This window comes from Molothrus ater, chromosome 2 (assembly GCF_012460135.2).
Source record: "Molothrus ater isolate BHLD 08-10-18 breed brown headed cowbird chromosome 2, BPBGC_Mater_1.1, whole genome shotgun sequence".
Taxonomy (NCBI): Eukaryota; Metazoa; Chordata; class Aves; order Passeriformes; family Icteridae; genus Molothrus; species Molothrus ater.
In genome coordinates, this window is record NC_050479.2 from 68,167,684 (window position 1) to 68,193,906 (window position 26,223).

Below are 26,223 nucleotides of genomic sequence, written 5' to 3' on the forward strand. Positions count from 1 at the left end.
GATAATCTTCACAGTGGGACCAAAGAAGCACTAGATCATCTATAAAGAAAGATGATTCATTTTACTCACATCAATTCAAAATACTTAAAGTATGTTGTGGAAACACAGGCCACAAGGGGAAGTTTTCACATAGTGTTTGGAGGAAGGATAATCTATCTCATGGCTCCTCTGGGGAATAATCCTAAACCCCCCCACACACAGAAAGCTTCTAATCAGCTTGCATTGCCCTAAAAAGACTGGATGAAATGGACACAGAAGTGAGACCATTCACCTCTTGCTTAAATCCTTACTGCATGTACTGCCACTATAAACACAGCAATTATTACCAGAAGCTTACCAAACTTCTATCCTCTGCATGGCTGCAGGAAGGAGAGGGGCTTTCCAAACCACATCTTTTAGGTAAACTGGGTGTCAGCAAGAGATTTCTTCCTAGCAAATTCATCAGTTTACTTTCTGCATCAGAGCAAAAGGAGGGCACATTCTGTAAGGGAGAACAACAAAGTTTGCAATGCAGAATAGTTGGCTTTCAAACTATGTAAGGACCACACACACTACATTTAAGACTTTCTTTTTTCATCATTATCCCACCGGAATTTTATTTTATATCAAATCAACAACACAGAAGATTCCTGCACTTTCTGTCCATGGCAGATTCACTATTGACAGGTACAAGGTCTTTTGCCACTCAGAGATTCTGTGGCACATCACAACTCATCTGCTGGATGAGTTGGAAAATAGAGAAAATTAAGACATTAAATTCCCAAGGAAAATTGCATTAACATCTTACTTTGTCTCCCAGAAAATTCCCCTCAAATTCAGCATTATGTGCATTACTTGTTTTAAAGGTTTATCAATACTAAGAGACTTTTTGCTGAAGGATGTAACATAGCAGTAGCTAAAAGTAACCATCAAATGACACTTCTACAGGTTTACCTCTATCACACTTCTTAGTTCATTAACCTTCTCCTGAAGATAGCATTCCTTTGGACTGGCTGAGAATAAAGAAAGATCTCCAGCCAACAGCATGGGAATTTCTGATCTGAACTCAGACTGCCACTGAAGGTTGCTTGCAGAAATGAGTGAGCAGCGGACAACTACATCTTCAATGGCCAAGTGTCTGAGATCTGTCCGGATCTTTACTGCCACTAAATTATAGCTTTCATCAGACAAGTATACCACAGTAGTGAAACCTAAAAGCAGGAAAAAAGTCTGAATTAAACCTTTACATCTCTTAAGTGATTTGGATCTACTAAAAAAATTCACATGCATCTTGAAAGAGCTACATGGCAGCCCATCTGCATGGTGACAGGTATCTCATACTTCTTTTGTATTTTACACCATCTCCCTACTGATTACACGAAACAACTCAAAGTCTGTGTCTTTAAAAACAATCCTATAGAACTTTTGCTTTTCACCTGGAAGATTATCCACCTCTCCCTCTCCATGAGTTCAGTGCCTGAATTCCACTCATTCCATGACACTGTACACCAAAGAGGGAGTTCATGTACATGCATGATGGTGTTTCTGCAGATGCTGAACACAGATGTGAGAACTTAGGCTCACCATTTATAGAAAATAAATAAATAAAAACCATTTAAATATAAGCTGCTTTTGGGCTTAGATCCTGCCTTACTAACTTCCTGAGCTAATAAGCAGAGAGAGTTTTTCTTCAGAAATACAAATTTATTTGCCAGCATGTCACTGCAATGGCCAGTATTTAGGAGGTTTTCACAGGCCTGAGATGCAGGTACAACAAGATAACTCTGACTTTTGAAATCAAGAATTCAGTGCTTATTCAGTGGGAGGACATGAATGTGGTCCATAACGTACCTGTTCTGCTAACAGAAATGACAACTCCAACTAAATCCACTTCAGCACACGGTGGCTGAAAAGAAGGATCCAACAAACTGGTGAATTCTAGAGCCTTTCTTGGAAAGAAAATCTTTACCATCATCTTCTGTGATACCTGATGAAACACCAAACTTCAGTATTTACCACACTTGGAGAGTGTGACACATTTTAATGATGCACCTGTACGCACTTAAAGCACTTACTGCTAGCTGTAGGTACTGAGTTTTCTTGGTGGCTGTTAACTGGATGTGGGTGGAGTCTGCCCTGCCCCTGGGCTGGGATGCTGACAGCTGGAAGATCCTGTAGCGAGCGCCTTCCTTCAGCAGGGAACACACGTCGGGCAGCGGGCGCCAGATACTCAGCACTGCTCCTGACAACAGCACAGTAAGCTCAGTCACCTGCTCAGTCATACCCTGAAGGCTTTTTAAACAAAATAAATCTACAACACTCCCTCCTATCCAAAAGCCTTAAACCAAGAATCAAACTGGAAATACTAACATGGAAGCTAAAATACTGTTGGGAAACTCTTCAAATCTACCTATGCTGGCCAGTTACCACATTTAGTTAAAAGTTATAAATAATTTTTCAAGCACTGACCTTTACGTTTTTCTTGCTTTCTGTAGTCTACCACATACAATCTCCATACTGCAGACACATCCCTTTTGTAACAACCATTTTCTTCTTGTTCTGCTGACTCTAAAGCCTTCTTGAATTGTTCCTGCATCTGAGTTTGTTTTTTGTCATTCATCAGCTGTCTGTAAGCCTTCAAGGCTTTTAATTGGTCATCACTGAGATATCCCTGCAACCAAGAGAAGTGGAACTCAGCATCTTTTTTCTTAATCAAAAAACCACATGATTTTTAGATAGCCTCCTTCTTGAGTGTTCATCTGTTAGAAGCAATTTATTTCCAGCTGATGCACTACTAAGACTTGAAATGAGGTATATTAAAACAGGAGGCAGCAGTGGTACTGCTGGTACTCATCTGGTGCTCTCTGGTCTGTGCAGAGATTACACTACACACTGTTCCTTCCTGACAACTAGTGAGGAGCCTGCTTGAGAGTGTATAAGTAAGGGGAATATTTAATATAGCAGGTAGGCTTGCCTGTTATGAAGACATGTTAGGAAAAATTTCTGGAAGAATAAAGGAAGAGTTGCACTTCTCCTCAGGCTGCTGTCTCTGAGCTGACACAGTGATTTACACTAAAATGCATCAAACACATCACTTTACTGACCAATACTTCAAGACCCAGATTTCTGTACATGCAGCTCCAGAGACATAGCTACCATTTCATCAAATATGACAGACAAGGATCCTCACTTGCAAAAGGCAAGGCATGTATTTAATTTTTTAATAACTTGCAGGGACTAATCACCTCTGTCTTTATTAGTAAAGGCATAAACACTTAAAAGTTGTGATTTAACTGGGAACAGGGAATGAAGACAACGAAGGCAATATAATTATCCAAACAATTCAATGAACAGAATGCAAGAGTATGTGTATGAAACTCTAGATTGATGAGATGCATTAAGTTTTTGTATATGCAAGACAAAGCAAAGTAATAAAATTACAAATAGCATTAACTTTTAATTGTGCTATATCCTGGATTTTTATACCAAGAGAAAATTGCCATCCAAGATAATATTAATCAATTACAACAAGCCTTCGTTACTTTTTTTTCAACATTTTTAATATTAATTTATTTCGCAATAAGCATGCTGTAGAAAATATCAAAAGGCAGCAAAACAAAAGAGTAATTTAATCGGTCCATTTCAGCAGAAGTTATTAAATTTTAATTTACTCCAAAAGCTTTTCAAAATTAACCCAGTAGTATCTACAGTTACCTCCATATAAGCAGGATCAGATGCATTCTGAATCGCTTCATAAAGTTCTGCACCATCTTGCAAATTATGGATTTGCTGTCTTGTGACGATCCGTGATCTTGGTGTTCTTCTACTGGTTCTCTCTGTTGAGAAAAAGCCTTTATGTGGAGCACAACCAATACATTTTAAAATGAAGGAAGAAATAATTATGTAAGAAACACAGCAGTATTTAGGCCTTGCTAGAATAAAAATACAAAACACATGTATAGGAATTGATGTGTAAATGTGTGAGCGTGTGTGTGTGCATATATATACATATCCAGAAAATACAGAAAAAAAATCTTACTCATTTAAATACAACATAGATAGAATATTATACAAACTTTAGGGTAGCCAGTATCAGTGGCTAGGAGGCTAGTAACTAGTATCACTGGCTAGCATCACTTAGCAGAGGGTGGGAGATTTGATGGGCTGCCAAGAACCTTCATAGATACTTGACTACATTTCCTTTATGTCCATCACTTGGTCTTCCTCTCATGCAGCAGAAAAGTCTTAAAGACACCAAGATGTGGGACAGCACAGGCCTGCACACAAAGCCTCCTCAGGACATCAGCTAAATGCCAAGTTAACTTATATTACCCTCTCCTTATGTAAGTCACTTTGCTGCCAGAATTTTGATGAATTCCTTCAGCACAGCAGACTCCTGTATACACAAATTTACCAAACATAAAACAACACATGAGGTGTCATAGCAGTGACGTTAAGAATTACAAAGCCATCTCTGATTTCAGCTAAGAATTCCATGCTAGAACTACTGTTGGAAATCACTGGCAGAGGTGGACAGTGTCAGCCATTACAGAATTAGAATATATTGAAGTGGAAGAGACCTCTGGAGGTCATCTGCTCCAATGCCCCTGCTCAAGCAGGAGCACCCTACAGAAGGCTGACCAAGGCTGTCCAGTGAGCTTTTTATTATCTCCAAGGATGGAGATTTCACAGCTTCTCCAGGCAACACTGTCAGTCAACCATCATAGTGAAAAAGTTTCCTGATGTCCAGAGGGAACTTCCTGTGTTCCAGTTTGTGCCCATTTGGCTCTGGTCTTGTTACTGGGCACCACTGACACAAGCCTAGCTCCATCTTCTCTGCACTGTCCTTTCAGGTATTTAAGTACATTGATCAGATGTCCCTCTGAGCCTTCTCCAAGCTCAATGGTCCCAGCTCTCTCAGTTTTTCCTAGGTCAGATTCTCCAATTCCTTAAATACATTCATGGCCCTTGGTTGTAATATCTCCAGTGTGTCCATGTCTCTTTTGTGGTGAGGAGTCCAGAACTGGACATGGCATTCCACATGTGGCCTTACCAGTACTAAACAGAAGGGAAGGATCACCAAGACCTTCTCAACAATCCTCACCTTGTCCACCAGGACCCCCAGGGCTCTTTCTGCCAAGCTGCATTCCAGATGGGTGATACCCAGCATGTATTGGTGCATGGCACTGCTCCTCCCCAGGTGCAAGATTTGCAACTTGCTTTGTTGGACTTTATGAGGTCCTTGTCAGCCTGTTTCTCCAGCTGCCAAAATCCCTCTGGATGGCAGCATAATCCTCTAGTGTATCCACCATTTGTCCTAATTTTCAGCATCAAACCTGCTGTAAGTACATCCCCCCATTCTCCAGATCATAAATGAACTTGCTAAAACAGGACTAGACCCAGTACTCATCGCTGGCATACACCAGGAGTTACTGGCCTCCACAGAGACTTTGTGCCACTGATCACCACCCTCTGGGCCCTACTGTTCAGACAGTTTTCTATCCACCTGCCTGCCTGCTCATCCAGCCCATCAGCTTCTCTCCGTGAATCCTAAGGGACACAGTGTCAAAAGCCTTTCTGAAGTCCAGGTAGACAATGCACTGCTCTTGCCTCAACTGCCCAAGCCAGTGATTGCATCACAGAACGTTGTCAGGTTGGTCAAACATGGCTTCCCCTGAGTGAATCGTTGCTGAATACTCCAAAATCATATTTTTTTTCCCTTTTGTGCCTGTTACCAGCTTCCAGGATTATTTGTCCCATCATCACCTTCTCAGGGATCAGGGTAAGGCTGACTGGCCTGCAGATTTCTGGGTGCTCCTTCCTATCTTTTCTGAATACAGCAGACACATTTGCTTTCTTCCACTCTCCGGGCACCTCTACCAATGAACTAATGATCATTCAAAGAGGATCAAAAGCAGCCCCGCAGACACCAGTCAGCTCCTCAGCACTTCTGAGTTAATCCCATCATCAGCTATGGACTTACATATGTCCAGTTCGCCTGAATGTTCTCTAACTTGATCCTCTTCCACCAAGGGTATGTCTTCCTTGCTTCAGAACTTCCCCTGGTCTCTGTGGCCTGGGATTGCCAACCAAGGGCATTTAGTGACTCAGCATTCTCCATGGCCGGTGTCACCAGAGTCCCTGTCCCACTGAGCAGCTCCACTGACCTCAGTATCCATGCAGTCACGCAATTATTCATGAGGAAAGATGCTCAGTCTTGGTGTCCAGGTCTACTGAGACACATCCTAGCAGTGCCCACCTCTGGGTGAACTCTTACAGTGTCATGTCCCTGAAGGGAATGAAATTATGAATTCTACAATTTTGTAGCATTTCCCCGAAATCACCTCAAGGATAATTTTTTAGTGGCCTGCCTATGTTCAAAAGGGTTCCCTAGATTGCTGCAAAGCCATGCAAATAAGCACATAACCATTTTGTACCAAAAGGTCTTGACACACAGGAAGCAAAAACCTCAAACAACACAAAACAAAACCAACAACAAAGAAAACAACCCAAAATCCCATCTCTGCTTCTCTATCACCTGAGAAGATTTTTGACAAGTTCTTTTAACTTTTCTGAAAATATCAAAATGTTTTCCTGTTCTTTACAGATGTTCTGGAAGAATGAAAGCTTTACCTTCATGTTTTTCATATTCTGCTTGGATTTTTGCAAACAGAGCCTCCAGTTTCTTTTGCTGATTCTCTGCATGCTTGGCAGCTTCCCTTTCTTCAGCTCGGCTGTTACGAAAAATGTAGGAACCAGCTGACGTCTTTTCCATCCACTGAAATGAAAAGATTAAAACTAAACCCAGACTTTAAAAAGATTATTTTTAACTTTATCTAGCTTCTCTTTCATACTCACTGTTAAACAAAAATGCTTTAAAAATGAACAGGCAGCAGACCTTAAGTTCTTCCACTGTAACAGATAAAAGGCAAAACCCCACAGCACTGGTTGGTAAGTTGTCAAAAACAAGCAGAATGGAGCAGTATCCAAACCCAGATGATTTAACAGCTGAAGAAAACACAGCTTCAAGTAGTGGGTATCAATGTTGTAATTTAGATGATGAATGGATCCACTGGTAGACACATTAAGATACAAACCAATGCTAAAAAATACACCAGACTGCATTCTACCCAATCTGTCTTTCCACATCAGCTGTACTGTCTGTTTTAACACCCTGGGTTAGATGCTGTAAAAGAACTATGATGTAGTTCTGCAGATGCACCTAAACCTTTTCTGCTGAGATGGTGCCATAGGACTAGAGGCTTGTCCAGAACTCTGCCAGAACTGGCTTGCTGATTTGAAGAGGCCAGTGAGCTAAACAAGGAGATCCATGGCTGCTGAAAGTGGTCCCTTTCCTTCCAATCCCCTTTTCTGCACAGTTCTGTCTTCTCCCTTGCACTGGCTCTAGCACATATCTGACCTCAGCAGACTGTATCAGCTGGTAAGTCAATAGACAGCAGTTCATTGTGTGTTCTTAATATTATTATTAGTTACTTTTTCCTAGTTTAATGAATTAAGCTGCTTAAGTAACAGGACAGGTGAGCTCCAGGTTCAGAACAGAGAAGCAGCAGGAGTGTATAGTGAAAGCAAGGTAAGGAAAGGTTTCAGGACCAATACTTATGAGGCAGTGAATGTTTGAAATAGGCTCTGCCTACCTCATTAATTGCACACCATGTATCTCCTGCATTACTCACAGTTTGACACCTTTAATTAAGGCTACTGTGATTTCTACACTCCTTGACTCTTGATGTAAAAGGAGACAGCCCAAATCTTCCTATAATTTTGGTATGTTGGAGCAAGGGTCTCAGTGTTTAAAGCAGAAACAAGTACATCAATCTCTTGACATAGCCAGATATGAAGAAGCATTTGCCTCCCCAGCCTGGAAACCATTTATTGTGATGCAGTTACAGATTACAGTCCCCTTTCTGAGACCTAAATAAAGGTGGGTTCAACAAGGCAGCTCACATAATAAGTGCTGCAATTTCCTCCATTAAAGTAATGATCTAAATAGCAAAGTAATGATTCAAACCAAATACCTTTGCAGAATTCATTCTACATCAACCAACAATAAAATAATACCTTAGAAAGAAGGCAATGAAAAAACAGTCTTAGATATACATGCCAAGTATAACCTGCTCTGAGGAAAGCTAATAAAATATGAAAGTTGTGTCCTGGTTAAACTGCTTACATTAAAAAGATTGATTACTAACAGAAATATTGTTTCTTTTTGTGTCTGGTATTGTTATAAAACCAAGTAGTTGCAGTGAAGTTTGACTGCAGTATTTAAAATGTCTGGATATCAAGTGGTATTTAAGATTTTAAATCTATTTTACACCATAACTACACACTGTATTTTCACTGATATAGAACTTAAACAATACAGTCAGCTACATGTAAGAAAAAGTAATCCTACAAATGCTTAGAAATATGTAACTTTTTTGTTAATATGTTTATAATAAAACAAGTGCAGTCCTTTTTAGGGTACAGAACTGAAATTCAATTATTTCTGGCTTTTTGAAGCTCAAAGCAAAGCCAACCAAAAGATACTGAACACGAAATTAAATTCTTCTTATAGCAGGATACACCAATCCTGAAATACTAAATACATGCACAATGCAAGAACCACTCCTCATTATTTTACACATAATGGTATCTTAAAAAAAAATTAGCTTTCTATATTACATCTGATTTGAAAAATGATACAGCAATTCATTAATATAATTGAGATCTCACAGAAACCTGTTAGATGAATAAAATACTTACACCATACCTGAATAGGGTAAGTTCTTTGAACAACCACATCAATACAGCCCACTGCACCGCCCTCACTGTAAAGCGACGACAAAGGCACGGGGAAAGGTCTGGGATCCTGATGGAATCCCAGCTTGGTGTGCCATCGCACACGGCGAGTGCTGTTCGCTGAGATCTGAGCAAGGGAAAAGGTGAATGAGAAACTGGCACTGCTAAGGCAAAGTTAATCAACACATTTTATCTACAGGAATATCTATATATCTATTTTCACACTGACCTCACTAAGAATATATCACTTTTGCACCTGAGCAGATCACATTTTAATTCCTTTCACATTGAAGAATGTATTTTCAACAGAATCTAAAAATCGGAAAAGTTAAAATTCTCTGGGAAATCAGAATGTATAAGACAAACCATTGCTTTGTACCAGAGTAGCAATTTCAGTCTTATGCTGAAACTTCACCCTCTTTAAAGTTAAAGCTCTTTAACTAACCTCAAATAAGCCAAGGCCTTCCCCCACCAGTTCACCCTCTCACTGGTTTCTCTCCTCCCCTCATTCTTCCAACTTCCATATTGTCTGAGATGGATAAATACTTTTTTGCAACTTGGTGTTTAACCAAAGTAAGGAGCCAGAACTGCCAAAACACATAGCAAAACCTGGCAGAATTTTATATGACAAACTTCTCTTCCAACCATATTGAATAACACCCTTGAATGATGTCTTACAAATCTGGTTATTAAACTCCAGCAATGCTCCATCTGTTTGTAAAGCCCCAATAACCTCTGTTTACAAAATATGGCTCAACTAAGCAGCATTTATCACCTCTCTCAGTCACATCCAATCAAGCTGAACTAAGATTTTATTTACCTTTAACATAAGGGAATCTGGGGCTTCCAGTGGTGTACATCCATTTTGAGGACCAACAAGCTCTGCTCCATGCACTATGATCTTCTGACCAACAGTCAGCCTTCTTCTCTCTAAGAAAGCTTTGAGAGGTGGATCCAGAAGAGCTCTGATCCCATACCAGCCATCAGTAACTTCAATTAAAGCTGCTGCTTTTTTACTTTCCATGTTCTTATTGCTGCTGCTAGGAGATACACCTGTGTTCAGTGATATGATTTTGGAAATGCACAGTACAAGTGTTTTACCTGCTGCATCATCTCTTTCCATTATTTTTTTGATTGCCGATCGTTTACTTTTATCCACTTCCAAATCATACCTACAAAAAAGAATTTGTGCTTAGTTACAGCAAACAAAATCCATCACATTGCTTTTATTTAAACACACTTGTAGAAAAGTGTTGGTTACTCATCTACCTGATTAAGCACCACTGTAGCAAAGCAAATGTTTTCTACATTTTTGCAGGTAACACACACTATGGTTTTAATGCTGCTGTGTGTATGTTTAACAATACTAGCATTCTGCTAAGTAGTGAATGCAAGGCAGATGTGCTTATTTTGTAATCCTGATGAAACAGAAAGCACACAGTAACACAAATTACAGCTCCCAATATATATACACGTACCTATATTTCAACTGCAACAGGACCATTTCTGGTGTCAAACATCTGTTAGCAAATTCATGTGGGAAAGACACTTCCATGGCTGCCAATTTCCATACAATCCATCTGTAGTGATTGTAAACCCAGGCCTCTGTGATTAGGTTGGGATCCACACCAGGAGTGTCACAGAGGGCTCTGCAGATAAATTGTTAATAAATTAATCTGAAATCCACTGCAAATTTTAACTTCTCTATTACTTAGACTATTTACACCTTTGAAGAATTTCTAGAAATTTTCCAAATTGACTTTGCTTTCTTTAATGGTCAGTGAGGATCGATCACTAGCAACATTAATCAACACAGCAAATTTACAATCCTATAATATCTTTATTTATAGCAACAGAGGTGTACTAAAAACGCACAGTAAAAAAACAGTAAAAATTTCAGAGGCTTTAAAACACCACTGTGTTGGATTTATTCTAGAAGACAAGAGAACTGCTATCTAATAAATAGCATAGCTATCCCAAGTTCATAAGCAACAGTACCTGTAAAACTCCTTTTTCCCAGCTTTTCCCTCATCTGTAGGTATTAGCCATCCTCCATCAGCAAGCTGCATTCCATTTCCAGCTAACAAATACTCCGTACTGAAAAAGTCTTTGATGAGAAACTGGAAAGATTCTGCATTTGTGCTGTTAACTTGCACGCACTGTTTTGAAACACCATATGTGTACAGCTGAAAAAAAAACAGATGGAAAAGACAAAATAATGACAATCCAAGTAAGAATTCAACAGGCAGTTTAAATATCCAGTCTTATAATTTCAGATTAAATAATTCAACAGGCAGTTTAAATATCCAGTCTTATAATTTCAGATTAAATATTTCTTTAAGGTTGAGACAGCTTTTGTCTGACCTTGCCATTTCATATGTAAACCATGGAGAATGAAGGATTCCCAACAACTGTTTTAGTAGAACAGCAACACAGTGTACTTTGAAAGTGTTTAAAAAAATTCAGTAGGTTTGGTACTTTCACAGTACCAAAAGCAAGAGCATTTTCATATAGATTTACCTAAGCTTAAATTTTAACTGCTCTTTTAAACCATCTCTTCATATGCATTTTAATTGGTGGATTTTTTCCCTGTTTGATTATAACACTAGAGATTTATGACCTTTATTATTTGGAATAGTTTTAAAAACTGGATATATGCTACTTAAGTACTGTAGCAAGTGGTGTAACACCTACTGTAAATACTTACCTAAAAACTGAAGAATGTATCTATTCAAAAGCTACTGAGTTTTTATTTGCTACTCTTGAGAAACAGATGTGAGACAGAAAATAAAAAGATATCAATATACCTCTTCTGTAGAATAAAAGCTAGGAGACTTCTCTTCCACTGCAGTTTTCAGAGGGATTCTACTGCTTGCAGATGTTTTAATGACATAAAGAGTGCCTGGCTGTGAATGAATATTTTGCCTACATTTCTTTTTAATTCTCATGTCCTGCAGATCTCTGGCACAGCGGAGATTTGTCACCATCCTGGCCATAGCTGCAATTTAAAAAAATCCCAAAACATCAAAACCTTTTAAAAGCATTATCAAGTAAAGATACACAGTCACACTCTAGCAGATTCAGAGCAGTGTTTTTTCTATGCCACTCTGCAGATTTTTAGAAATTGCAAGTCTAAATATTAAAAGTTTAATGCATTTAGAAGGCAGTGATTACTGAAGGCATTTGAATATTTATATAAAACAAATTACATATCCATATTAATTTTATATAAGTCCCTGAACTCAACTTCCATCCACATACTTTTCTCATATGAAACTGAACTCAATCTTCATAGAAAACTCCAGCTGGAAAGAAATTAGTTGATGACTACAGAATCCATAATCCTGAAATTTTGGCCTGTTATTGCAGGATCTGATTCTGCAAATGTTCATACACCTGTTCAAATATACACAAGTCCTTCTGAAAAAAATCCAGATTATTTGACTGTAAATTATAGAAGTAACCAGATGAACCAGAGCATTCAAGAGAGCTTAGAAGGCATAAGTCCACATCCTTAAGTGGAACAGTTGAGTATTCAAAGTCTGCCTCTTTGAAAATGACACAATCAACCATTTATATGGCTAAGTCTATATTTTAATTAGAGGAGAGAAGGAAAACAAGCTTCTGTAAAAGTGAATGAAGTATAGCAATGCTAATCCAAGGTTCCTAGATTATTTTTTCTATGAGCTATATAAGAAAAATCTACTATCAACTGAAACATAATTTATCTTGTTTCTAAGCACTGTGTGAAATATTTTCCTTCTTCTCAATTAACTTTGGAGATAAACAGGATATGCTCTTTTAGGAGTGCAATATAAAATATTAGAAAAGTAGTAATTTCCTAATTTTCCTGCCAAAATAAAAAAAGCCTTAACAAGAAGCTTCCTTTTTATTAAAAACAAAAGTCTGCAAATTATGCAAAAACCCCTTAAAGAATCAGCTCTGATAGTTCATATTCACAATAGTTAAGTGAGTAAAATCTGAAAATACCTAAATTGCCATTTTCTAGGTCAGTGTCTGTTGCATGCTGGATACAAGGCTGCTGATCTTGAGGGTCAGCATTATTTTGTTCAGCTCGGATCTGATTTAGTTCCATCTCTTTGGTCGTACTTTTGCTGATGGGTGAGTCACATCTGCTGCTGCTGCTGCCTTGTTCGCGCGTAGAAAATGTCAGCTTGGTTTTGAAGGGTGGAATAAAAGTTTTAGCAGCTTTGCCAGATTTGTACCAACTTCTCATTTCCTCACTCTCTTTTGCCGAGGCTTTACAGGGAGTGGAAAGCCCTGCAGCACTGTCTGAAGAGTGCCTGAGAGCACAGTGCTGAAAAATGGCAGGTTTAGATTGGAATCCCCTGAAGTCTTGATCTGGCAGGGTAAGGGTAGGATTCTTGACTTCGTGTCGTTCTTTAGTTGACCTACAGAAATGCAAATATTTAAGCATACAGGTTTCATCTTCCTGACAAAACTCAGGAGTTCTGTGTTCTTAATTTAGTAATACAAATTTCAATTCAGTATCAATAAAAAGACAAAATATCAGTCTTTGATATTTTAAACAGAATACTTCCATCTACTGAGAAAAGACACAGTGTAATATAGGGTATAGTTTGTTTAGCATATCACTGGTCTACTGCAGTAGCAAGTGTTTTATGGTAACTTAATATTTATTTTGTCATAAAATTATTAGCCTTTTATAAAGTTGGGTAGTAAATTATTACTGTATATTTTTAGGCAGTTACAAAGAAGAACTCTAAAATTTCTCACCCAAAAGGCTGACAAGTTATGGGTTTTAAAGGCACATGGTACATAAATTGTCTTCTGTCTTTGAAAATGCCTGTAATATAATTGGAAAAAAAAATGTTTGAAATGTCACATTACATAGATAGATAGAAATTTACCGCCACATGCTTTATCTATATTAATGAAAATTAACAGAAATAATTAATTTATAGAAAAGTCTTCAGAGTGGATTTAAATAGCTTTATTCTTTCCTGCCCCCAAAAATGTTTTTAAACATCTTCCCATAGAGATCTAAGGGATAAGTGCTCACAATACTGACTTTCAAGAGTTTGTGTCTGTGAGCCAGCAAGATATTTTTAGGCTCCTGAAAGGGAAATGTTTAGCATATTGACTCCAGGTAGGCTCACCATTCAATTTAGAACTCTTTCAGCAACTTTTATTCTTTTATTTGACATTACAACAAAAAAAGGCACATTTGCACAAACTCCTCCTTCCATTTCTGAAGGATATGTTGGAATTATCAATGGAACTAAATCATATCTGTCTGGAATGTAAACCCACTTGTGCTATGCCCTTAGGCTGCAAAGAGGAAGTTTCATATGAGAAGTAATTATATAGTAAGTATCTTACCAGTAAGTACCTACACAAAGTTAATCAATAAAATATATTCTGTAGATTAATCAATAAAATGCATTCTCCCTATTGAGACTAGAATTTGTGAGATTTAGGATTGTGAGAGAGCAGGTAAATTCCTCCTGAACTGGAAATTAAACCACAGTTCTTGCAGAAGGAATATATTTAGAGTCTATGCAATAAGGCAAATCATTAATCACATAATTTCAATTCTGCAGAGACATTACCACAGCAGCTTTCCTAAATTTCTATGACTACATTGATAAATACAGTAGTTAAGCAAACTTATATGTTTGGTTAGGTTATTGGAAATTGAAGAATTCTCAAGATAACAACTGACACTGGATTGCTGCTTAGAACACAAGATGACTAAAATTACCATCAGGGGTGCTTTTTGAAGCTTTCAAAGACCTGGGGGAATTCTTTGTTCTGTTAAATTCAAGCAGAAGCTGCCTCTTAATTGGAGGTTCACCTAGAATAAAAACACAGAGTTTTAAAAGTGATGTTCCTTTCAAGTTTCTTATCAATCAGGACAACATCACTGGAATTTCTAAATAAAACACCAAAGTCAGAGCAAGTAGAATTAGCAAGTTTTCAGGTCAGTTTTCAGGTTTTCATCTCCCTTCCACAAGGAGTTTTCAACCAGCCCAGGTCCCTGAACTGGTCTGGGTGTCTGTGCAAGCATCAAGTACCAACACTTCAGGCCTAGACAGATCACTTTCAGAAGGCAAGAAACTGCTCTTAGACCAACAATTATTTTTCATATCAAACTAGCTATCTTGATACAAGCAAAACATTGTTCTCACCTACAATGCACAAAAAGGTGAAAATGAAAATACTGCTACTCATTTTTCAATGAAAAAACACTAGATTTGTAGAGAGGGGAAAAAAAGAAGAAAGTGCTCAGAGAGAAAAGGAGCAGCAGATTTCTTCTGTAAGTTTATGGTAAAACAGCAAACCTGTACAACTTCAAAATTACTAATCACAAATTTAGCTTTTACTGTGCATATTTTAAGCCTGGAAAGACTGGATGAACCAGCCTGCAGCAAGAAGAGTTTTTGCCATTGACACCTAGAGAGAGAACCTGAACGTTTCTGTGAACTAAAAATCAACATGACATGCAAAACCCCCCAAAACCTAAACCAATCCACTGTGCAGAAATATGGAGTTGAACATATGTAAGATAAAACACCTACCAAGTGAGTTGTTTTCTTCAAAGTGTCTCTTCCCAAAGGTCTTCTTTTGGAAGTTTTTATCTGGTCTGCCACTGAAGGTCTGTGCAGCATTAATTTGTACTCCAGAACTGGAAAAACTGTCTTCCATAAAAGCTCTTGCACTTTCTACAGCCTCTACTTCCAAGTAATTTTTTGGACTTTGGAGAAGATTAGTATTAATTTCTGCTTTAGCAGTAGCACTGCATGAAATTGCTTCAGACTCTGGTTTTGACCACAGATTCAGCTGCCCTTTTCCAAAAGACTCAGTTTTCTCTTGCTGAAAGTTATTTTTAAATGATGCTAACTGCTTGTTTTTCTGATTGTATGGTGTGTGCTCAGGCATTTTGACATGGTGAGTGCTTGGAAAATACTTTATTTCCTGAGGGCAGATGCTTTTAAAGTCAGAGTCTTGATTGCAGCTTTTTTCAGTTTTGAATTCTGAGATCACCTTATCTGTTAAAGATTTCACACGTTGACCACTGTCTTTAATTGAACTAAGCTGATCTGTAGTACAAAGCCCACTATTCAAAAAGTAATCAGATTCTTCTAAAATTGCCTTTGCTTTTTGATAGGCATCTTTAGAAACCTTTACCTGCTTTCCACTAGCAGTGCTGAAGCCAAAAGCAGAATCTGAAATCAATTCAGGGCTGGTATCTTCTTGCCCTTTTGATGACACTATCTGCATTTTCCTAGGAAGTACTTCAGTGTGCATTTTAGACTTTTCAACATCTTCCTCAGCTAAAAATGCTTCTTGTACATGTGGTGAATGATTACCTTCCATTTCAGAAAAGAGCTGTCTAGCTTTCCTGAGTGACTCTTCTGAAAGCTGTACAGGCTTTCCACTTGCTGTACTAAAAAACCCAAAATTGCTTGTAGAAGCATCTGATGGCTTTATCTGCTTATCTGGAACAAAGTGCCCTAAAAGCTTAATATTCTGCTCAAAGGATTGCTTCTGAGAATTTGAAGGAGACTTTGCACCTGCAGATGTGTTTCCTTCTTGGTGACTGTCTTCATCAGTACTTGCATTTACTTCAATAAACTGGGATGTGGCTGAATTAACCTCTTTACTTGCTGTAGCATTAAAAAAATCAGCAGAATTAGGACACTCAGTGTAAAGGACTACAGATGAATTTCTAGCAATTTCTGTTTGATTCCTTCTTGAGTTAGGCTCAATTTCATATTTTACAGCCCCACTGCAGTCTTGAAACATTTGTCTGACACTTGCTAATGCACTTTCTGAAACAGACACAGCTTTCCCTTTTGCTGTGCTAAACATGGTTTGATTCAGATCACCCCTTTGCTTTTCAGCCTTAAGTGTTGTTTCTTTTAACCTGTTAAAACTAGTTTCCTCATCAAAAAGACTGACTTGTGACTGATTTTGGCAAGCACTGGCTATAGTGTCTGTGAAGCAATTTTTATCAGCAGCAGGTTCATTTAAATGTTTTAAGTTGAATTCCTTGCTGTTACCATTCATGTAAGAGCAGCTACTTTTTGCATCTAAAAGGAGTGACCGATCAGCTTTATTGTTGCTCTCCTCAACAAATAAAGTATTATTTTTATCTCTAGGCACACAGTTGTCTTCAAGGTCATGTGGTACCTTTATTAAATGCAGAGATGCAGCAGAGTGCACAGGAAAATCATCTATATTTCCTGAATCATCCCTCTTTCTTGGTGAGCAGTCCAACTTTTTCTCTGCAAGGAATTTTCCATCTTCAGACAAATGAGTTCTACTTACAGCATCGCTCTTCTGTCCTTGAAGGGATTCCAATTCTGACTTTCCAGGTCTGATATCATCTTTCTTATGCGCATGAGAAGTTACCAAACTCCCTTCACAAGCTTCACCTAGGTCAACAAATGTATCTACTTTAGCAGGATCAAGAACTGCAGCATGTTTAATAGGCCTGCTCTCTATTGCCTGATTAATCTGGTCTCCAAGCTCTTCAGCAACAAGCTTTTCATTAAAATTGAGTTTTTCTGAGTCACACTGAGCAATGTTTTCAATACATAAATCGCAGTCTTTAAGACAGTTCTTGCCACATTTCCTTTTCTTGATGAGATTCTCAAAACTGTCATTATGTTCCTTTCCTATATCAACATCTGCAAAAAACTGTTCCGCTTTAGCCAAAAATCCATCAGCAATTGCTATTTTCTTGCCGCTAGCAGTATGAAAACCAGTCAGATAACTTCCTTCCACTTCATTTTTCCCCGTGTTTACTTCTTGTTCAAGAGGTATTTGATAATGATGGTAAGAACCTATTTTTATTCTGCTTTCATTCACTAGCAGGTCCTTATCATGAGTGGTGTCTTCTGCCATATTTTTACAATTTCTTTTTTCTTTATCAGAGTTCTCCAAAACATTTACATCTTGTTCTCCGCACTGTACACTGAACAAGGGCAGAGAATGATCCAAAGCTGCATCAGGAATGGATGTATCACCACCAGGAGCCTGAAGTTTTGGTGACAAACATTCATCTTCCTTTCTGTCTTCTCCTTCCTGCTTAGGAGACTGGTTTTCCATTTCGTATGACGTACTTAAACTGTGTTCTTCTGCAATTGTAACAGCATCTTCTAGACATGTTACATGTAATGAGTGGTCTGGCAAATTGCCTTCATCATCTCCTCGATTTGAAATTTGTTTGGAAGTTTCATAATTCTGCTTATGATTTTTAGTGGATAACAGGCTGTTGACATTGTTAATACTACTGAAGCTAACACTTTCAGTATTATTTGCTGATATTTTTGCCTTGTTTTCCATATTTTCCTTGAATACTGTAATAGTATTTTCCTCATTTTTCTTCTGTGCATGGTAGGAAACAGAACCTGTGTGGGAAACAGCATTAATGCTTTTGAAATCTGAAACACGAACAGTTCTTTCTTTGCTTTCTTTTGTCAGGCATCTGGAAAAATGACTGTTAGAAGACATAGATCCTTTTGAATTGTGACATCTAGTACCAGTTTCAGAAGATTTGAACAAATAGTTATCATCATCCAAGTCTCTGAAGAGCTCTGCAGACCTACTCAAAGCTGCTTTTGAAATATTTATTTTCTTACCTCCAGCTGAAGTAAAGCCTATGAAATTAGAAAAGCTGTCCTGCTTAGCTATGGGAAAGCTCTTATCAGATCTTCTACTTTCATTTATGTCTAAGTTGGTGAAAGTAACCTTTTTATCATTTTCGTGGAAAAACACTGCATTTTCTTTTTCATGTTTCACCAATTCAGTGTCTTCATTTGTGTCTTCCTCCTGAGTACAGTACTTGTTGTTTTCTACTTGATTTTCTGATTTAAAAGTGCTATAAACCCCCACATCTTTGCTTGTTTCAGAAATATTTTCTACATTCTTTGTTCCATTTGTTTCTACAGTTCCTAATTGTTGCAAGCCGTGACTTTGTATTGTGTTGCTTTGCTTTCTAAACTGTGTAAATTCAAACTGACTACCTGTTTCTTCCAAGATACTGGAAAGTTCAGCAATTTCAGCTTCTTGGCTTGCTGTCAAGGTTTGATTTGCTTCTTGCAAGGCTTGTGGAGTTCTAGGAAAGCTTTTACACAAGCCAACTTTATGTTGAGTAAGCTGTATATACCTGGGCTCAAGAAAACTTGCCTGTGAATCTGAAGAATCAGATAAATTACTGCCCAGCTTGCTTTTTGAATCGGAGAATAACATATTTTCCTTTTTAACTTGATGTGAAATGTTTTTGACTCTTTCCATGGAAGAACCTTCAAAGCATTCATTTTCAATATCCTTGAACAGCATTCTGCCTTTTGCTATACTGGCTTCAGAGAATTTAATCTGCTTATTAGAAGCAGTCTGAAAGCCACCGAAGCCCAGATTCAAACTGCATGCATTAAGATTCACTGATGATTCCCCTTTACACTTAATGTTCTTGTTTGACATTTTGCTGGAATACATAGGTGCTACTTGTTTATCTTCTGCAGAAATGACTTCATTTAAAGAATTATTATCTACACAATCTAATGATTCTTTACAAATGTCTACAGCTACATTACTGAATGCAGCTGCTTGAGGGCTTTTGCTGTTTTCAGCTGGCTTTGGGTCTTCATTGTTGGCTACATCCTCTGAAAAGGCAGCTGCATCTGTTTTCTCCCCTTGTTTTAATACAGTACTGTCATTTTCTGAGCACTTAATTCCCAAGGGTCTGTGTACTTCTCTACAGTCAACCCCTGACCTCTGGTCTGTAGAATGCCTTTTACTGGGTGATAATTTATTGCAACAGTCACTACTGACTCCAGTTATGCCAAAGTTGATCTGACACAATGTATTATGGGAACTGCTGTTTGTCACAGATACAGAGTCACTGTGAATATCAGCCAAGAGTTCCTTGTCCCTAGGAGAAGACCCAAGCTCTTTCAGGCTCTGAGGTACAGCAGCTCCATCGTTCACCTTAGTACTCATGTCCTTATCTTCTTCACCTTTCCCTAAAGCACAGCTTTTAGGGAGAAATTTGGAACGTTTCCTTGCCATTAGGCATGCTGAAGTCAGAACTTTACGTTTTATATTTGAAAGACTCTCATTATTTAAAGAATTTTTTATGTCTTCTTCCAGTGTATTAGATCCTTCTAAGCATTTTATTGATGCAGCTGTTTGATCCTCTCTTGCATTTTCCCCCAAGTCTCTCAGGTCTTGTTGTTTCAGCCTATCACTGAAGGAATTATCAGATGAGTTATCCATTATATCCATTTTTAAAGTAGAAGTGCTGAAGTGTTTTGTCCTCGTATTTGATTCCAAATGCTTTCTCTCAGCAGGAAGAAAGTGGTCTACAACACAAGACATTACAGAGAAAAATCTGAATAAATTTATTCAAACAAACGTAGATTCAGATTTTCATAAAATTTTGGCAGATTAGATCATTTCTATACAAGCTTAACAGCAGAACCCAAAGCATCACTTTTGTTCTTAAATGCAAATGCCTTGACAAGGCTGGAGGACTCTTTAACCTATATTCTAACAGCCAGAAACAAGAGATTTGGCTGCAGCTAATGGTACCAGGTAAAAAACAATAAATAAATTTTTACTTGTAATGAAATTTCAAAAGATGGGCTTCAACCCCTTGTGTCTCAACATAAGGATTTGTTTCAAATTTAAAGTACTTCAACTCCTAATTTAAAGTAATTTAAAGTAATTCTTCTAGTAAAAACAGCACTGAAAAAGATAACTGAGCTTGTCATTTACAATAATGGTTCAGGGTGGAAGTTTCTATTCCAGAAACCAACCTGTTAGGAAAAAAGTCATAACAAGATTACCTGAAAATGATGCTATCCGTATCACTGTATAACAGAACAATCCCATAGGTTGATTCCCAACTACCCAGTTCCCTTTCCACAAACACAAGATTTTACATGATTTTATCTAAAACATTTACACGAAAGGCTCATAATAAACAATGAATCCTCCACAAATGATGAAAAGCTTAATAATGTACCTTGTTCAACATCACTGGCCACCAGACAGCCTCTAAATTCGTATGAATCAGATTCCAAATGCGGCAATGCAGTATGAATAGGTGATTCAGAGGTTACTTCTTTCTGTATTTTTTCTTCTTGATACAGTAAAGTATTATTTAGTCTATAAATAAATTTCTTGGGTCTCTTTCTTAGACTTGGTAACATCTTTAGGTTTTTAAAACCAGACTTTGTAAGAGTATTTTCACTATTTATTAAATGTAGGTCATCACAGTTATCTGGAGATTTGGCACCACACAAATGTGGGTGAACATCAGTTATGACAGATTTGGAAGCTGCTTTTAAATGTGTGGAAAGCTTGTCATGGTGGACTACAGAACACTCTGTGACATTTGCATGTTCAATTAAAAAAGAATTACAGTTTAAGCAGCTCATTTTGGAAACCTCAGCTGCACATCCTTTTACTAACTCTGGATCTTGAACACTCAATGACACAGATTTTACTGGAGTTATTTCTAATGTTGGGTTGTTTTCAGTGTTTTTCATTTCACAGCATTTTTCCGACAAATCCACACTCAACAGCTTTTGTGCTTTTAACAAGCCTGAAGAGTTCAGTAAAGATGTTTCCACAGCATCATCCTTGGCCATTAGTAATGACTTTTCTTCTAAATTTTCCTCCCTATGTAAGTTGGAGGGTGGAGAGCTACAGACAGACATCTCCAGGTGAGTTTCGTCAAGACCAGACAAATTCAGTTGAGACCACTGGCTTGATGGAGAGTGCACACCTTCTTTCACAGGCCTCTCATTCTCAAAGGACTTGTGTGCTCTATAATCATGCACATCTCCTGAGTTCCTAAGAGACTCCAATTCTTTTTCATGTCCTATTAAACAGCCATCTTTATCATCTCCTGTATCTTCACTGGTGTTTTGGAGTAAAGAACTGTTCACTCGAGTACAGTGGTTGTTTTCAGTCCAGCTATTTGTTTTGACTTCCTGTGAAATGCCATTCTTTCTTCCATTAGGCTGCTGAGAGGGAACATTCTCCTTTTCTTGTGTTTTATCTGGATTTATCTCATATTTCTCTACTGCATCCAGAGCACGTGGCACCAGCAGAAGTGTTCCACTGGGTTCAGCTGGCATATTGAGTGTGTCCTCAAAGCTATCCATCTCACCCAGTAAGCCATCTAACACCTCTGACTCTAGAGTTTAGAGAAGATGGAGAGAGGAAAAGAAGTAAGAAAATCAGCTTTAGGAAATAACTTGGGAACAGTATTGGTAAATAGAGCTTTCAATTTTACAGTCATTACCTTACTCAGGAGTGAGTTGGTAAAGAAAAATGTTAGAGGAAACAGGAGGCAAAGGAAATACATGTAAACGCCCTGGCCTCCTGAGCTCTGCAGTGGCTAAGTCTGCCAAGATGAAACCTGGCTGCCTCAAAATAGTATGTTTTTCCCTCCTACAGACAGAGAATGAATAGTAAATTTGACAAGATAAATATATTGATATTTTCCTTCCAAAATTTACACCTGATGATAGATAGCAGACAGGTTAAGAAGCTGTCAATTTACTGTTATATAAAGATTAATTATTAAATTGTCTTCTACTATGATATAAAATAGTACAGTATCTAGAAAGATTTAGAAGTAGTCTCAATCTTTTAATTGATTAGGAAGCCTTTAAGTCGTTCCATGATTGGCATAAATATTAGAAAAATAATGAGAATTTTTTGTGTTTAGAAATAACATGCAATGGGGGAAAAATAACCCAAACTCTACTATGTAGAACTTATACATGACAAATAAAAATATTACCTTCTCAAATGTATTAAATGAGACCCACTTATCAGAACATTCCACATTCAAAACCAGGTTTCATTTATAGACTGCTTTTTAAGGCTTTTTCTTATCACAGAAATCATAATAAAGTACCTAGAAAACAGTCCTCTGATTTCCTTATGCCCATAACCAATAGCTTAACTTTTTCCATTAGCTTTTTTTAGGTATAATTTTTTTTACTTATGACTCTAAAACTTTTCCTACTAGAACTTTTAAATAGTGTAATATCCAAAAGATTTTCCATTTGGAAGTCCATAGAAGATTTCCCAGTACTTGGTCATTCACAAAAAATTATTTGCAATACATCCACTATAGATTCCTGCTGATGTTGTAGGCATAGAAAGTTACTCATTCTCTTTACTTTCTATTTTTTGCCTGAGTGGTAAATGAGATGTCAAAAAGAAGAAACTGTAACACTACTGATTGAGCATACAGGTAGGTCATCTTCCTTCACTAAAGTAGGTTCCTCTGAAGCAACTTCTGTGACCATAACCTTTCATCCTGTGGTAAGCTGTCAGTACAGCTTTCTACATAGACACAGCTTATTTGTTTTACTTAAACAAGAGACATTACTTTTTAGGATTAAAGAAAACAAGGACTAACTGAAAGACTGTACAGATACTGTCTGTACACTGAATAATCTCATGCCAGGGAAAAACAAAAATCAGGGAAATTAATTCTGACTTCTAAACTTACTGGAGGGTGATATTATTTGATGATTTGATATATTATGATCTTATTTTCTTTAACTAAAACAAAATGTATACTTAATAAAACTTATTGTACTTTATGACACTATTCCAGAGAAAACAAACATCTGAAAGCTACAAATGTGGACCTGTCCTTTTTATATAGGGCATCTTCAAATGCCAAATTATCAAAAAGAGAAGATGTAGGAAAAGGGAAACACATGCAAGTTATTTTCAACTCTTAAAACAAATGGTCTTCTTCTCCCTCTTATTTTTCTCAGACATTAACTTATTTTGTCTACTGCAGTATGCAATGTAATAGGACCTACTGGAACACAGACCAAGACCAAGTAATTTGTGCTTAATTTCTAAAAGTATTTTGCTAATTACAGATTAATACATTTACTACCAAACACATTTTTTTCAGCACATTTGGACCTACAGTGTAAAAACAGCAGGCCTATATCACTCTGTAAGCAACAATGCTTCCTGATGCTAGCATTCTCAGCTCTCCTTATCAAATTCTAAACTGATTCTTTCAAAATTCTTACATCTACCACCAAACCTTATTTTTAGGGCAGGTCATTCAATTCAGATAAGGAGACATAAAATCCTAAGGATATAGTGTCCTGTCTAGCCAGCATGAATCCCTACAGCACCCTTTTACACTCATGCATGCTGCACCAATTTCTGGTAATAATCTCCCCTTCTGCCATCATTTCTCAACTAAAATCAAAAAACTTCCCACTGAAATTTACACTTTCACTTGTTCACTGATGTGATCTAAAAACATGGAATGAAAGTATTTTCCCCTTGTCTTCTGTATTTTCTGCATTCAATTCAAGAAATCAGAAACACTTTTTCTCTAAAAGGATTTGTCACATTTTGAACTACCTATTTTGAACAGGTGAAGTAAATGAAAAAAGGATACAGCAAGAACAAAAAACAAGCTCATCACAGAATGGTGAGTGCTGGGATGAAACTTCATGATAAAGTTAAGCCTGTTCAATAACTAGAAGCAGGAGTCTTGCTCCCCCTTGAGCCTGTACCATTTTTCTGTCTCAGCTCTCCCACAGTCTCACCTCTACAGCTGCAGTGAGCACACTTCACAGTACTAATCTGGTTGTTGTCCAGTGGCACCATAACCTGACTTTCATGGCTTAACCAGGACACTGATTTAATTCACTGACTCAACAGACACTCCCCTTTTATAAGGCTAGATTAATTTTACAAATTAGAATAAATTTAGGGACTCAGAGTACTACACAGCTGGCAGAACAAACCAGCCACAGAACAGCCCAAAAGACAGAATGTACTTTTATCCCCAGTCTTGCTTCACTGAATACTTATTAGGTAAAGCATCAATGCATACCCAAATCTTTGATGTCATCTTCAGCATTTAGCTTTACTGTCTCTGGTACAGACAGCATACTTGCATCACTTATCCCAGGACATTTATCATGCTTGGAAAAATAGTTGTGCAAAATCTGTAAACCAAAGACAAAAGCTGTTATATTATGTACCAGTTGGCGTGACTTTACCTGTGAAGGACAGAACTCTAAACATTTACTGCAGTACCTGACTCCATCTCTCAAAATGAAAGGTAACATTTTCACAGGTACACGTGAAAAACAAATAAGCAGATAATCCCCATTTTGATACAAATTAGGTTCCATTTAAAACTCATCTTCAGGGCAGTGAATGGGTTCAGCAGTTTACTGTAATCCTCTCAAAAAGGGAACAAAGGAGATACGAGGAAGGATAAATACATTTTGCCTATTTTCACTTGTAACTGTGTTAAATATGAAGTTTCAGGTCATTAAGGATCAAACTTAAATTTGTAATTGAATCGTTTTAGTGTCATCCTTGGTTTTCAGTCTCAATAGTCATTCAGCTTTCATATACACATTGTCAAATTCCAATTATGCAAGAACTTTCCCTACTACTATCAAAGGACTGAAATTAATACTCAATTTCAACTCTTGATTGTAGAGGTTGAGAGCAATAAGTTATTCCTAAAGAATAACTTCCAAAAATCTGATGAAGTGGGAAAAAACAAATAAATCTTCAGATAAGTAACATAATTCCTAGGTTTGATTCCTCTCAAAATAATACTGAGTGCTGCTGAAGCCAAGTGGTTTGGGGGGTTGCTTTGGTTTTTTTTTAATAAGCACAGCAAAAAATATTCCTCAGAGAGGGTTATTTGTGAAAACACATTCTGCAACCATGTATTTCAAATTTCGTCTTGTGAGCAGTAACTTTTAAAAAAAGAGTCAGATAGGAGAGCTTAAAATGAAAACGACAGATTTTTTTATTCTTGGCTCAAGGAATGTAAACATGTAATGGAATAGTTTAACTGAAATTGAAGAACAACACAGCTCTTAAAACTACTTACTGTATCAGCCCTTCCATCCTGACGCTTTGCTTCAGAAACAGAATCATTCTCTCTAGCTTTAGAAGGAGACAGACAAGTCAATTTATTTTCTCCTGAGTAATCTGCTGAGTGTGTTCAAATACAGCTGTGTTTTGGGAGGATTTTCATTGGATTATTTTAAATTCCACTCAAATCTGTAAATAAACTACTAAAAACTAAAACTTCTAATTAAAAAGTCATACAGTGGAAGGACAGTGTACAAAGGCAGTTTTGAACCAGCACAAACCACCACAAATCACACATTATGGTTTCTGCTATGTTTCCAGCTACCACCTTGAAACAGCACTGCCATTCCCCTTTCAAGGAGTTATACATGGCATTCCTCCCCATTTTCTTCTGTCCAAAGATCTGGATGAGATCTTGAAGCCTTTCAGGAATTTGGGGTTTTTTCCCACTTCCTCCCAAAACAGCAGTACTACCTTCACTTTTGTTACAAAAGGAGAAAGTGAACCCTCTTTCTAAAATGCCTGAAGAGCATATATAAAAAT

At 37.5% G+C, this 26,223-nt stretch overlaps 1 protein-coding gene across 1 annotated transcript in view; it reads right to left on the reverse strand.

Moving 5' to 3' along the window:
* Positions 1–26,223, reverse strand: part of BRCA2 (BRCA2 DNA repair associated) — a 33,169-nt gene that overhangs the window by 1,698 nt on the left and 5,248 nt on the right. The window contains exons 7-25 of the mRNA XM_036386517.1: positions 25,697–25,752; positions 24,674–24,788; positions 20,798–21,976; positions 15,342–20,132; positions 14,525–14,617; positions 13,537–13,606; positions 12,769–13,190; positions 11,586–11,776; positions 10,777–10,964; positions 10,257–10,427; positions 9,599–9,950; positions 8,750–8,905; positions 6,613–6,757; positions 3,694–3,815; positions 2,449–2,650; positions 2,055–2,221; positions 1,831–1,966; positions 934–1,190; positions 338–481 (exon numbers count right to left, since the gene is read on the reverse strand). Of these exons, the coding sequence (XP_036242410.1) occupies positions 338–481; positions 934–1,190; positions 1,831–1,966; positions 2,055–2,221; positions 2,449–2,650; positions 3,694–3,815; positions 6,613–6,757; positions 8,750–8,905; positions 9,599–9,950; positions 10,257–10,427; positions 10,777–10,964; positions 11,586–11,776; positions 12,769–13,190; positions 13,537–13,606; positions 14,525–14,617; positions 15,342–20,132; positions 20,798–21,976; positions 24,674–24,788; positions 25,697–25,752 (8,957 nt within the window). The remainder of the gene's footprint in view (positions 1–337; positions 482–933; positions 1,191–1,830; positions 1,967–2,054; positions 2,222–2,448; positions 2,651–3,693; positions 3,816–6,612; positions 6,758–8,749; positions 8,906–9,598; positions 9,951–10,256; positions 10,428–10,776; positions 10,965–11,585; positions 11,777–12,768; positions 13,191–13,536; positions 13,607–14,524; positions 14,618–15,341; positions 20,133–20,797; positions 21,977–24,673; positions 24,789–25,696; positions 25,753–26,223) is intronic.